The sequence below is a fragment of the Lepisosteus platostomus genome, chromosome 2, assembly GCF_059453375.1.
Source record: "Lepisosteus platostomus isolate fLepPlt1 chromosome 2, fLepPlt1.hap1, whole genome shotgun sequence".
Taxonomy (NCBI): Eukaryota; Metazoa; Chordata; class Actinopteri; order Semionotiformes; family Lepisosteidae; genus Lepisosteus; species Lepisosteus platostomus.
The window spans coordinates 67570895-67585270 of NC_142612.1; the positions used below are offsets into that span (position 1 = coordinate 67570895).

The 14376-nt window shown below is 36.9% G+C and overlaps 2 protein-coding genes across 2 annotated transcripts; one reads left to right on the forward strand and one right to left on the reverse strand.

Moving 5' to 3' along the window:
* Positions 1-350: 350 nt before the first annotated feature.
* Positions 351-2570, reverse strand: LOC148676879 (uncharacterized). The gene is made up of 2 exons (XM_088614924.1): positions 2239-2570; positions 351-1778 (listed from the first exon to the last, which is right to left on the reverse strand). Exons 1-2 carry the CDS (start codon positions 2277-2279, stop codon positions 1301-1303), a joined length of 519 nt encoding a protein of 172 aa, XP_088471050.1. The 5' UTR covers positions 2280-2570; the 3' UTR covers positions 351-1300.
* Positions 2571-11205: 8635 nt separating this feature from the next.
* ccl20l (C-C motif chemokine ligand 20-like) lies at positions 11206-13903 on the forward strand. The gene is made up of 4 exons (XM_088614969.1): positions 11206-11353; positions 12462-12579; positions 13252-13329; positions 13576-13903. Exons 1-4 carry the CDS (start codon positions 11275-11277, stop codon positions 13640-13642), a joined length of 342 nt encoding a protein of 113 aa, XP_088471095.1. The 5' UTR covers positions 11206-11274; the 3' UTR covers positions 13643-13903.
* Positions 13904-14376: the final 473 nt, after the last annotated feature.

The following is a 14376-nucleotide window of genomic DNA, read 5'->3' on the forward strand; positions in this document are numbered from 1 at the left end:
CAAGACTGGAGGAGCCCTGGAAGACGAAAACTGCCTGACAGGATGTATTTGACTTTCTTTTTAAGAATTCCTTTTGTTTTAAAAATGTTTTTGTTACTATTTTACAGATTTAGATAGATTAAATACTATTGTGAAAGATTTAATATATAATTGGAGATTAAACCTGTTGTTATGCAATGTAAGAATCATGTATATTTACTGTATATATAATGTTCAGTTACAAATAAATTCCATAGCATTGCATTGTTGTCTGGAGGACCTGTTTTCTTTATAAAAAACTTTCATGGTACATAAAGTATACAAAACCACCATATTTTCACCCAAGCTTCTGGTCTTTGTACTGCATGGAACTGAACCTAGAACTCAGAGGCAGGTAATGTTTTTTGCTGTCTACTCATCTTGTCTGAGAGCCATAACAACAAGGCTTTAGAAATTGATTCTGGAATGGTTGAGATGGATTAGATTATACGTTTTATTATATTTTTTCAAACTGTCTATACAGTGACATACCACAACTCCATAGTTTGACATTCAAATTTGAAAGATCATTTGTTTGTTCTATAAACATATACGGTGTAACACAAATATTAGTGGGGTTCATGCTTTATTGCACTTTATTTCACCTTATGCAAAACATCAATGATCTTAAACTTGTGTAAAAGAGTACAGTATGTGGCCATGAGATGATACCTAATTACTTGCACAGAACCTTCTGAGAGATAAGGAGAGTCCCAGGAAGCATGAAGTTTATGTTGGGCCGCTCATACATTTTTGTCTGTTGTCTGGTACCTGGCCAGCCCATGGCAGAGTTAATGATGTCTTTTTAGAGTGTGGTCCAGTTTGAGCCACTAATGACTTGTGAGGGAGCTGTTACTTGTGCCCCATGAATTAGCATTCTGAAAGGGGAGCCACTTGTTGATGTTTTATTGTTTATACCAGTGGTTAACTACTCAAAGAGAGCAGGCAATAGTTCCACGAAAGGTGATCATGGCATTCCAAGAAAAAGAATCAGGGCATCACAACTCCGACACAGTAATAGTTTTTGCTGCTGCACATAGAAATATTAGGACTGAGCTATAAGCATATACTAATTGTTAAATACAGTGAAATGTTTATGTATCATTCAAAGCATTCTGTTAAATTACATCAAAATGGCTGTTTTAAAAAATAACTTTCAAGGCAGAACTGTATAATTAAAAGATGTTACACGTGGCAATTGCTTCAAGGTGTTGAAACTGTGAGCTCCATGCAGTGTGTGCAGCAAAACCTCAAAACCTCATCAGAGGCCTGAAATGAGCGCTCAGTGAGACTGGGCTGCCCTGCGTCGGTGTTTCAGCCGCAGGACCTTCTGAACATTCTGAATCTTTTCCGTAATGGTGCTGTCATTCACACATGGGCCGAACCTGCTCTTGAGAAGGTAGCGGATCAGCTGGATGCTGCGCTCATCCATCATTGGCTTGGGCTCCCTTTTCGTGTTGCCACGACGACCCGTGATGCTGTGGGTCATGAGGTACTGCTCATCGAAAACCTTCAGCAGCAGGGCCTTACAGGCAGCGGACAGTGATGTTTCGTGGCCGAGCACGTTTTCCAGGCTTTTCTTAGTGTGCCCGTTATACAGGTCTTCTGACTTTCCCTTCACACCCTCACTGGCCTCCCCCTGTAGGCTCTTGAGCTTCTTCTGTACTCGTCTCAGCTGGTTTTTGAGATCCTTGATTTCCATCTCTAGCTTGGGAATCGTTGCCACTTTCTGGTCCAGCGTCTCTAGCCTCTCTGCAATGCTGAAAGCAAAATGAGGAAAGATAAAGAATAAAGCTTAATGGGGTCTCTTCAGCCATAATTATAGTTGAGCGCATTTTTGTACGTGCTGTTACCGAGGTCTATGAAATTTATGTCACTGAGTTTCACAATGTTACCACAATGACTGTGTGCGCAAAGGGTCTCAATATAAGCCACATAGTAATTGAGGCTTATCAGAGGTCCTTTCACTATTCAAATCTCTAATTAGAAAACTGGAAGTCTTCAACATGCATTGAAAAAAAAAACATCTGTTATTTATGAAGAAAAGCCTTTTATGCTAACAGAAAAACATACATTTAATCTAAAACTACTTTCAATGCCACCTCTAAACACTGGGAAGTCTAAAATCAGGTCAGCAGCCCGAATTTGAGTTTCCATAACAACAATCTAGCAAATTACCTGCTCTTGTTTTCCTAATCAGCAATAAAACAGGAAACATACCTAAATGGCATTGCTGTATCAGAAACAATCTCTGCATCCATTGCCGAGAGTAATATTATGTGATGATCTGCAGGAAGCAGACAAAGGCTGAAGCTGAAGGACAATGTCTTGCAACCACGGACGACTTTACGGTTCTTAAGAAACTGTTGATTATCTCCTATTTTGGAACATCAATATTCCGTTTTGATGGATATTAAAAGTAGCTTCTGTATGTCTTCAGGAAAATACAGGGTTCTGTTGCTTGTTCTAATGCTGAGGTTGTGTTCTCTGAATGAGAAACTAGAGCCCAGCTTCGTCTTGAAAGCAATGCAACTTGCATTTATGATCATGAATAAACCATGCACAATCATGAATTATTCATGGTGGTGCCAGCAAATGTAGCTTTCATGCATAAATTCGAGGATTTCATGCATAATTCGTCATTAAATGTCACGACTACTCATGAAAAAACATGAAGATCATTAAAATTCTGTTACACTTTCAGTCTGAGCCATGAACATTCCATGAATATTTTGCTCGTGACTGCTCTTGGGGAACATTCATTAATCAAGAATTGCCTTCAGCAAATCTTTTAGTGAACGGGCAGTAATTTATGATGAAAAAGAACTTTAAAACAGTAAGATATAGAAATTGAAACGATAATAATAATTAACTGTACATTTTAAGAGAACTGAAAAAAGTAGAGGCAGCCATCCGGTCCCCCATATAAATATGGAATGCAAAAACAAAAAGAAAGTAGGTCAACAATGCAAAGATATGATGTGATATGCTGAATATGGATAGATGCATAGTGAACAAAACTATAGCATACTGCATATGTACAGCACCATATAAACTGCACTTTGAACCATCAGCATCATGATTACAGTCCTTACACAGTAAAGGGAAAAATATTTACAGTAATTACTCATTTATTTTCAAAGTGGCTACATTTAATAAAGCCTGGTATGGGAACATAATGTGTTATTTTATTGGCTTTGCTAAATTTAACTTTAGTTAGCAAGTGGATCGCATGTAACATTGTTATGTGATATGACAGAGTGTGCATTTTTCAAAAGCCGTTGTAGCTTCATAATATTGCGTTATGCTTTAGAAATTTTAGATTTCTAGTATCTTGCTCCTGGCTTGCTCCTGACAGCCACTCTGAGCTCTGGGTGAAAGGCCTCTAAATAGAAAGTCAGAATTTATCATGAAAGTGACAAGCAGGGCCTACAACTAGATGCCATGCATTCGCCAGGGTTTAAAACGGAGATCTGGCCAAGAAAGATGTGATGTAATATCAATAGAAAGGGACTGTCACACTAGTAAAGTCACTGTATAGCTTCGTCAGAAGAGCAGCAACTTTTAATTTAAGGATCCACTCACTGTTTGGGCAGATGTGTCTGACTTTATTTTTGACACAACAATCCAGAGGGGCTGAATGGTCTGTTCTCTTTGAACTTATGTTCTAAAACATCCCTTTTATAGAGATACTACATGCATAAAATAATACTGCGGTATTAATAGAGACACAGATAAAGACTACCTGGTTTGAGTAACTAGACCTATTTAGAAAAATAAAACATAGGGAGACCTCAGCATTTTAAACAGGTACACCACTGCCTCAGATGCGGTCAAATGTAGGAACACAGTAGCAGTACTCCAGCCTTAACTACTGTATAATTTGGGTCCAGTACTTTATTTTTAAACTAAGCAGTAGGTAGTGAAAGAAAAGGAAGTACAGTATGCAGGACAGCAGGTGCATTCCTCTGTGAATTGTAATATGCAATGTAATTAGAGAAATGTCAGTTCAGTCAAACCTAGAAATAGCACATGTAAACAATATAAAGGGGAAAAAATCCGTACAAAGCTGACATGCCATGACGACACGTTTTCCAAATGTACACAGGGTAATAGGATCCAGTGGCAGAAGTATTGTGTAGTCCCTGCTGTATGTAATATGATCTCATGGAAAGACAGGGTGTCTTTCTTGTAGCACAATTTATTTCATAAGTAATTTCAGACTGGTGTTGGCAAAATGTACAGTTTGATATACAGGTATGTGCAACTGCATGGTTTCGAAACAATTTAAAGCAATGTTTTGATTTCTGTAATTGTATTTTGAATATACAATATACAGTGGTGTGAAAAAGTGTTTGCCCCCTTCCTGATTTCTTATTTTTTTGCGTGTTTGTCACACTGAAATGTTTCAGATCATCAAACAAATTGAAATATTAGACAAAGATAACACAAGTAAACACAAAATGCAGTTTTTAAATGAAGGTTTTTATTATTAAGGGAAAAAAAAATCCAAACCTACATGGCCCTGTGTGAAAAAGTGATTGCCCTCTAAACCTAATAACTGGTTGGGTCACCCTTAGCAGCAACAACTGCAATCAAGCGTTTGCGATAACTGGCAATGAATCTTTTACAGCACTGTGGAGGGATTTTGGCCCACTCATCTTTGCAGAATTGTTGTAATTCAGCCACATTGGAGGGTTTTCGAGCCTTGACCGCTTTTTTAAGGTCATGCCAACACATCTCAATCGGAATTAAGGTCAGGACTTTGAGTAGGCCACTCCAAAGTCTTCATTTTGTTTTTCTTAAGCCATTCAGAGGTGGACTTGCTGGTGTGTTTTGGATCATTGTCCTGCTGCAGAACCCAAGTGCGCTTCAGCTTGAGCTATGTGAAAAAGTGATTGCCCCCCCTGTTAAAACTTAAATCAACTGTGGTTTATCACATCTTTGGAAAGCTGAGTTCAATTTCTCTAGCCACACCCAGGCCTGATAACTGCCACACCTGTTCTCAATCAAGAAATCACTTAAATAGGACCTGCCTGACAAAGTGAAGTAGACCAAAAGATCCTCAAAAGCTAGACATCATGCTGCGAAATCAGGAAGGGGGCAAACACTTTTTCACACCACTGTAGCACGGACAATGTAGAAAATTAAATTACATAAAAAATTAAATTGTGACATTTACAGTATACTTGCTTTGACTGACCAAGTCTCTAATAATGCTAGATATTTGAACTCAGCTTTATTATTCTGGTAACACTTTATATTAAGGTTTTTACATGCACTATAGTATGTTGCATGTACTGGGTCATTTACACATGTTTAAAAATGGCTAGCCAAATATAAATAATGTGTATTGTGAATAAATCATATCAGATATTAAAATACAATAATGCTACTTTTAATTTGTAGCATTTGTATTCAGATATTGTAATTTGCACCTCTAGTTCAGCCTCCGGAACAGGATCTAAGCAAAGTATTGTGCTAAGATAAGCGCATACAGGAAAATTACTTTAATTTACAACCAGAAATAATTATTGTATTGCCGTTCTTAGGTGCTCTATAACATTTTGTGAGATAGAACTGTGGTACAGTTTTGTCCAGGACAGGATCTGAATGGGATCTGTTGCCTGAATGTACAGTAAAGGGTGTTGGGGAGCAGGACTGCTCTGGACTGTCTCTGGTGTGTTTGAACTCTCATGTTTGAAAGGATTAAATTCTGTCACTGATTAGCCAAGGCAGAGTGGGGAATTCCTACGGTGATAAGAATTTCTCAAGTCTGTTAATGTTGTTCAGTACTTCCTCAAACTAACTGGTGAGTTGTGAGCTCAGCTCCCCTGCTGTGATTCTGCTGTTACGCCTTGAGTGAGGTCCTGTATCCCAGCTGCTCCAGTCCAGGCAGCTGTAGACGTGGTGACCTCATCACTGGGGGTAATCGGGAGAGCAGTGTGGGGGGGATTCAATAGCTCTCTCTTTGGTTTAGACAGGATAAGCTCTGGCCCGATGAGCCAATGTGGCTTGGATATGGAAATGACCTCCTTTCTAAAATGAGTTATGGATCTGTAATCAGTTTTACTGATATATGAGAGACTAGACATGATTACAGCAGAACAAACTAATGTCAAACTAAGCTTACTCGGTCAGTAACATGCTAAGAAATGTCTTTAAGTGCATTTTCAAGGAACAGCCAGACACTTACAGTATTTGAACCAAAACGACCGAACCTTATCAAAACAGAGATATTGATCAATATGAAATAAGGTAAAAATTTCTGTAAAAAAACAAAAACAAAATAGCGAATTTGATTAAGAATGTGCACAAAGAATGTGCTTTTTCCTTTTGGCCCAACTTTGTATTCCTTTATTTTATGGGTAACACACCTGTTTTCCTCCCATGCTCATAAAGCTTATTTTACAGTACACAGTGCCTACGCTGCTACCACAGCGTTATTGAGACGCTGAACAATGCACAAAACCTCCTGCCCACAGGTCTTCTCTTTTTATCCCACGGAGAGATGGGTGCTCATGTGCCGTATGTGAACTTTAAACGTTCCACCTGCCCGAGAATCCCCCCAGAGAGGAAGAAAAGTACAATTGTTTTTGGCATAACGCCCTGCAAATTTTCCCTTCACCTCATAGAAGTGTATAAATGTGAGTCTGCAATGCACTCCTTCAGCTGAAGCTCTGCTTGTTTAACTTCTTCTGTAATTGTTTGTAACTGTATCATCATGCTTAATGTTAAGATGAGTTACAGAACACTGAGCCTGGCTGCACTCTTACTGATTGCAGTGTTTGTTTCTTACAACACCACTGATGCAGCGAGTAAGTACAACTCCATCTAACGCATTTCTAACCTTTACTTTCAGAAATGAGAACAAAAAAACGACAAATAATGATTGTCATCATTCTTTTAGGAGGATATCGCTGCTGTAACAGCTATTCCAGTATCCAGAAAGTAAAACCTGAACTAATTAAGGCATACAAGAAACAGGATTCTAATGGAGTCTGCAATGTTGAAGCTGTCTTGTAAGAAAAAATGCTTTTTTTTCCTTTGTTGTCTAAGAGGTGTCTAAGAAGTTCTTTATAACTTCTTCATTTGATGTTTTTAATAGTATTATATTATTCTAATAGTATTACTAATAAACTGTCTCAAACCATCTACGCTATTTACAAAGTTCCCTGTGTTTTTTATTTTAGGGGTTCACAGAGTTTAAACTGTTGTCAAAATGTATTTTTGTGGAAATTGTATTATTTCAGTATACTTGGAGTTCTTTTAGTATGTAAGGCAGATTGTAGTTAACAGTGATAGTATTTACATACTGTATAAAGCATACAGTAGATTTCAATTTCCTCCTCTCAGTGTGTCTTGCATACACAGCAGCAGGTGTGAAAGTGTGTATTGCCTTTGGCAGGCTCATCACAAGGAAGGGATGGGAGATCTGTGCCGATCCAAGAGCGAGGAAGGTGAAAGAAATCATTCGTCGATTGAAGTAAGATTTGCATTTTGCATTTGCAGATTGCGTTCAAACCACAGGGTTTTAATTATATAAGATCTTCCTGTTAAAGGCTGGCTGTTATGGCTCAAAAAATGCATTGCACAAAAGTGTGAAAGGCACACCAAGGCCATGTGAATCAGTGCAGGTCAGGCCAGGGTGACCTTGTTACACCATGCAACAGTGTGAGAAAGAGGTGGTTGGTTCTGACAAACTTACATTTCGGAGCAAACAGTTCATGGTATTTAAGTATTCAGTCTGAACAGATTAACTGCCAATTTCACATTTTTAGAAATAAATGTTAGAACATTAGTAATTGAACACTGAAGCCTCATGAATAATGGTCGTGGATTTTGGAATAGGGATATTATGAAAACCCAGAAATAGAATAGGCCATTCAGCTCCTCTAAGATCACTCAGTCACAGTGTTTATTACACAGCATTTTTTTACTATAAGTGTTATTATTACATGTGTTGTTTCTTACAGGACTAAGGAAAATAGGAGCCATGGACAAAAACAATGAAACATCCGCTGATGTTTAACACAGAACAGATATAAATGGTTGATTTTTATTACTGGAAGTGATGCAGTCCCATAAGTAAGTTTTGTAAGAGTAATAGTGGGCCTTATGCATGTTTTTCATGCTTTTTTAAAAATTGTACTTAAATAAGGTGTACTATTAGTGACCTTTGTAAGGAACACATTATTAAAGCTAAGTATTTCATTTAGGAAGAGAACAAAAACAGTATTTTTCAGAAATGTGTTGTTTAGAACACAAGATGTTCATTTTGCTTATTGAGGAACTAAAAGTGGAATCTGTAAAATATGTGTTCATGTGATGATTTGATTTGTACTACAAGACTTATTGTAGTACAATAATTACATATTGTGCAATTGTATTGTGCAACACAATAAATACATATTGTGATTAAATGCAAGCTCTGCATTCTTTGAATTTCAACATATTTCTTCTCTAACTTCCTGACAACATTTGGAAATCTGGGTTTTCAGAAGTTAAAATAGTTTACAAGATTTGTTTACATCATCAGACACCATAAAGTAGGTCAAATAATCAGTTTCCTTTTTATTCAGTCTAAAGTGTTATGTGATATGCAGATTTTGCAAAGCTAGTACATATTCTTATATTGTTTGAAACTAAGTTGCTAATAAATCGTCCATCTCACCTTAAAAAGGGGATAGAGGCAGATGTTTTATTTATCTCCAGTGTTATTTTCATTTACTCTCTAGAAAAACTATGTGAATAAAACTCATCTGTAGGTTTTGTCTTAAAGATTGTGGCAGAACAGGATGGCCTAGTTTTTGAAAGGTTTGCAGAACACTCTTTTTATGATAGCTACAACCACCTTTAGTCAAGTAATGATGTATAAATTAGTAATATTCCAAATGAGCAATAATGCTAAATTTATTATTAACAAAGGGGATTCACCTTTAACAAAACCACAGTTTAGGACTATGTGGTCATTCATAGCTTTATGTACAGTGCCTACAACAGTTTGTTCTGATAATATAGTGATACAAAGTTATTTGCTCAGATTTTTTTTTCAAATATGGACTTACTACTGCACATATTGTGATCCTAATCTTGTCGAATCAGTAGTTCTTAAATTTACTTCTAGTTGTCATATTCATATTCACTGCAAAATCTTTCTTTGCAAAGTCCTACATTTCCTTTCTCCACTTTCAGCACACATAAATCTGCTGTAATGCAATGCTATAATGCTGTTTCTTTCTACAACATTTCATGGTGTACCGTGCACAATACACCATGACAGCTGTCTTCACACTATTACTCTAGGCCTGTCAGATACAAAACTGGAATTACATTTTGAATCATATAATTAAATGATAATCACTCAAAGCAAATGTTAATTGTGTCTAGTCTTTGGCCAGATGACAGGTTTCTTCTTACTGTTTTTGCTGAGAAATGCACTACATTCTTAAATTAGTTCCTATGCAATTAATGAAACTGCTTACTTTTTTGCCACTTCTCAACACACAGATTAATTAAATAAAATAATTATGGGCACACAAAAGTCTATGTTCACAAGAGCTATGCAAAAGCATTCAGAAAATTAAAGGGTGTCCCATTTTGTGAAGTTACAATCTGATGCACATTTCCTGAACTGAATATTTTATTCAAAACCTCAGTGCTCCATCTGAAGACTTCTGCGAAGGTTACTGTAAATGATAGCAATAATAAAAGAGAAAAAAATACATTGATTGCATACTGTACATATACAGAGCTAAAAACTTGGTGGAAGCACTTTTGGCAGCAATTAGAGCCACACACTTTTGTTCAAGAGTACCAGCTTTGCACACAAACTTGGATTTTACCCATTCTTCATGGCAGATTTGCCGAAGCTCTGTAATGTTGCTTGGGGATTGCTTAAGGACGGTGGATTTCAAGTCTTTCCACAAACTGTCAATAATTTTCCACTTAGGACTTTGGCCCATTCAAGGACATTAACTTTCTTATTCTTTAGCCATTCCAGTCTAGCTTTGACAATGTGCTTTGGGTCATTCTTCTGCTGAAAGGTGAAGTTCCTTCCCAGTTGTTGTTCTTCAGCAGAAAGAAATCTGAAGCAGGTTTTTCTTTAATATTTGCCTGTACATCTATTTTCCTTTCAGTCGTTTCAAGCTATTCAGTCTCTACAGATGAGTAGTAGCCCCATAATATAATACCGCCATCACCATGCTTGACAACAGGGATGATGCTAACAGGATGATGTGCTGTGTTGTATGCACTAGAAGTAACATTTTGCATTTAGACCAATATTGCAATTCTGTCATGTCAGACACTAAACAAGTTTTGTCATGTCACCAGTATCACTTAAATGCTTTAATTCAAAATCCGCGCAGTATTCGAACTGTTTTTTCCAGTAATGACATACTTCTTGTCACTGTGCTATACAGTCATGGATCTTTTCTCAGCTATTGTAGTAGGCTGCAGCTTCAAAGTCACTGTTGCCCCCACAGTGGAATTCCTAACCACGTTAGTCCCTGGAGGGACAGTCTGAGATTGGCGGTGTCTGAGTAACATTATACACCTTGCATTTCTTAATAACCCATTTCATTGTCTTCAAAGGGATAGGCAATGTCAGACTTTTTCTACCCTCCTCTTGGTCTGTACCTTTCTATGACTTTATCCCTGAGTTTTTTTAAACATTACCTTTATCTTTGTGGTTAAATCTTTGCAAAAACTCTTCGTATTCACTACCTAGCTAATAGACGTTGCAGAGACAGATGTGTTTATTCTGAATTGCTATTGTTGCACACAGAGACTAACTGTGTGCCTTGTTGAGGTAATATTGTGCACCTAAACTAATTTATACTTGCCACAGCAAAAGGTTTGTGTACTTACGCAATCATGACTTCATTTTTCTGTCATGTTCATTATTCATATTCTTTCTTTCGGTTATTTCAGTTCTTTCAGTTATATTTTGCTTTGAATGTGTGGAGTAGGTTGTGCTCAACAAACATTAAAGGCTACTTGAATGTCCTGACTGCAAACTTTATAGTGAAAACTGTGCCAGTGGCAGAATACTTTTTAAATGGTAATGAGTGCTTATTGTGCCTTTGAGATTTTTCAGAACGTCTTGGATTTTTGAACTGAGGATGTGTTCAGACATCATGTAAAGACCAACAGCAGCCACTAACACCATCCCCCCAGCCCATAAGGCTTCTATAAAAGTGACATGAGCTTGAAGTGCACATAGCCAACCAAGCCATTTCTCCAACCGACAGGATGTCTCAGAGAAGCCTGTTCACTGTTGCCCTGCTGTCATGCCTCTTTCTAATCATCACTCTTGAGAAAGCATTTGCATGTGAGTTTTTGCTCTGTCTTTGTTGAACCTGATCATATGTTGCGGTACAATAAAATTAGGAGAAGCATTTTTGAAACAAATATTTGAAACAGATATTTGCGAAACAAATATCCCAGTGATTTGCTCAGTATTAGAAGTAACAGATTTGTAAAAGTCTGCTGTGACTTAATTATTATATACAGTGACTATTTATTTATGGTACAATTATTTATGGTCTCACAGCATTGGGGTTTGATTGCAGACCTCACATGAGTTTTCTCCAGGTGCTCTGGTTTCCTTGTGAAGACCAGCCTAAGCCAAGTGGGGTCTCTAAATTGTCACTGCGTGTGTCCCAGTAGTGAGTGGTGAATTAATAACTTTTGTTTACATTTACATTGCTCTTTAAACCACATCTACTGCTATCATGCTTGCAGTGGCAAGTAAAAAACAACAACAAAGTGGCTTAAGGGGCTGAGAGTACTAAATATGTTTGTGGGAGCTATAGGAGAGATTTCTGTGGGATAAGGGTTAATTGCTATAGTAGTGTGGGTTTGTTTGCACCTAGTGGCCTGGGCTGATGGGCAGGTATCATAAGAAGCACCTTACTAAGGTGTGGGAGGCAGTGAGGAGAACTGACACTGCATGGGTGGCTCACCTGTATGATACAGTTTAAAATGGAAAATATGATCATGTACAAACACACATTTGTTTTTTCTGTGAACGTAGGTCACGCTGGAGTCTCATTACTACTATTAACGTCTATTATCTATTAATTAATTCATGTCTATTAATTGTCTATTACTATTAAAGTATGGGATTAGTGTAAGACTAGTGATTGTTATAATTATGTAAAGTATACTGTACTTACGGTATGGGTGTTATTACTCCTACAGCTACTGAGGTACCTTTCAATACACCTTTTCTCAGTTACTTTATCTTCCCTTTGATGTCAAAGGTGATTTTAGTTTTTGTTATTGTTGTTTTTTGGCTGTTTTGTTTATTTGAGTGTTTCTCTGGAAGTTCTAAGCTTAAGTCTTTTGACATGTACCAAACTGTAGATATCTCTTTCACATTGGCTAAAAAGATGAGGCACATACTGATGCGTTCATTTGTTGTTCATGTCTTGCAGATAGACCACTCAACCTTGACTGCTGTATTAATTACACCACCAAACCAGTGCCTTTCAAGTTGATTAAAGGATATTATGAGCAGAGTTCCCTGGAAGTCTGTAGATTAGATGCGATCATGTATGTAAAATATTCTGTAAATATATACTACTCATGAAAGTCCTGCCTATTTGAGGGATTCTATATTATCCTGAATCTTTAAAATGCATGACAGTTCTATTGAGCTATAATACCCTTTTCAGCTAAGCATTTCATATTAATTGAGTACAATCAGAATAACTAATGCACACCCAGAGATCACAGAGGTGCTGTTCAGTAAATAGAATGACAATAGCAGAATCAACTAAGCGCACTTCTCAAGGGTTAAATAAAAAAACAATTTTTTGGAGTTTGGAGTGTAGATATTTTTATATACCACGTCAATTGAAAGCTAGTGAATTAGAGTCATGTACTGTTAAAATAAACCTCCTCTTACTGTACGAAATTCAGTAATACCAAAGCCACGTTGATGACCAGCATCACGTGGTTTGCTTTTTCCTACAGTATGTCTTCCATTAGCTACTATGTCAGTCAACTTTGACAAGCAGTAAATACAGTATGTTTCAAAGAAAAAAGGGCTGGCTAAGCCTTCTGTCTGCAGGTGGGCTTTTCCCATAACATCTCTGTGCAAAACCCATTGAAACAGATGAGATGTACTTAAACATGGAAATTATATTTATTGTGTTTAACCACTCTTCTTAAGAAAAAGCACCAAACTGAATTTCTATGACTTTTTTTCAAATAAATGTACAGTTTCTACACCTACCGTGGAAAAAAAATCTGTGCAAGTGCGAAAGACACCTGGGTTAAGAATGCACTCCAGTATCTAAGGTACAGTAAAATTTACCTACTTATAATATCTTTCATGCAAGACTGATAGTGGTTTAAAATGGATGCCGATACACCATGATGGTTTTTAGCCAGATAAATAGTGCAGTACATAATTAAAGTGCAGACTTGTAAATTGCTTTTTATCCATTTTTTACTGTTTTTATACCATAAAGCAACTTCATACTTTCAGCGATTCACATAACTGTTTCTGTTACATGTGTTAACCACGTCCTTGTGTGTCAATAGCTCCAGACTGAAGAATATGGCTAAGCCCACATCTACTGGAGAGGAAGATGGGAAAAATACAGAGTAACACGCTTTAAATTCTGGAGTGACAAAGCTTTAAAGACCTTTATTCTTCACGAATTTCCTTGGAACCCTACTGCTCAAGGCCACACAAAGCATCTAATATTTCATTTCAGCTTCAATGCAATTATTGATTTTTATTATTTCTGCATATAAGCTATTAAGTAGAATAAACCAGCATTATTTTTCAATGTAAACATGTATTTACTTGTATTACATTATTAATAAAATGCAATGCCTTTAATGAGAATAAAGAAAAATGGACAGATTTCAGATGCAGTTGTCTATTTAAATACCAATTTTTTTACAGAGGGAAAAAAAGTACAGCATATTTGTCTTACAAGATGACATCAACTACTTCCTTGATTGAGCAATAAAGGTGTGTGATGCAATACTGTAACAGCTTCTAATTTTTTGGTTGTACTGGGAATTCCCCACACTAAAATGTAGTGTACTGAGATATTCTGGAGTGTAGGAAAGCAACATTTAAACACATGTACCTTAATTTAAAATTAAGGACACTAAGGACACTGAACAGCATTGTAACAAAAAAAGACATTTGTTAAAAAGATGTTGTACAGTTTGTATCATATATATTATGTACAGTAGACAATTAGAATAGTGGTTAACAATACAACAGTTCCAGAGTCCTGTTTGATTACATCCTTCAGCACCGATGATGTTAATGTGGACTTTTAAAGCATGCAGATTAGGTCTGATAGGCTCTATGGAAAATGTCCC

What these genes read in the sequence shown, in the direction of transcription:
- LOC148676879 (XM_088614924.1), bottom strand. Translation starts at nt 2,279, where the DNA reads ATGGATGCAGAGATTGTTTCTGATACAGCAATGCCATTTAG. An exon ending in GATACAGCAATGCCATTTAG is followed by an intron (nt 1,779 to 2,238) that starts GTATGTTTCCTG and finishes TTTTGCTTTCAG; the next exon opens with CATTGCAGAGAGGCTAGAGA.
- ccl20l (XM_088614969.1), top strand. Translation starts at nt 11,275, where the DNA reads ATGTCTCAGAGAAGCCTGTTCACTGTTGCCCTGCTGTCATGCCTCTTT. An exon ending in TCTTGAGAAAGCATTTGCAT is followed by an intron (nt 11,354 to 12,461) that starts GTGAGTTTTTGC and finishes CATGTCTTGCAG; the next exon opens with ATAGACCACTCAACCTTGAC. An exon ending in TGTAGATTAGATGCGATCAT is followed by an intron (nt 12,580 to 13,251) that starts GTATGTAAAATA and finishes ATAAATGTACAG; the next exon opens with TTTCTACACCTACCGTGGAA.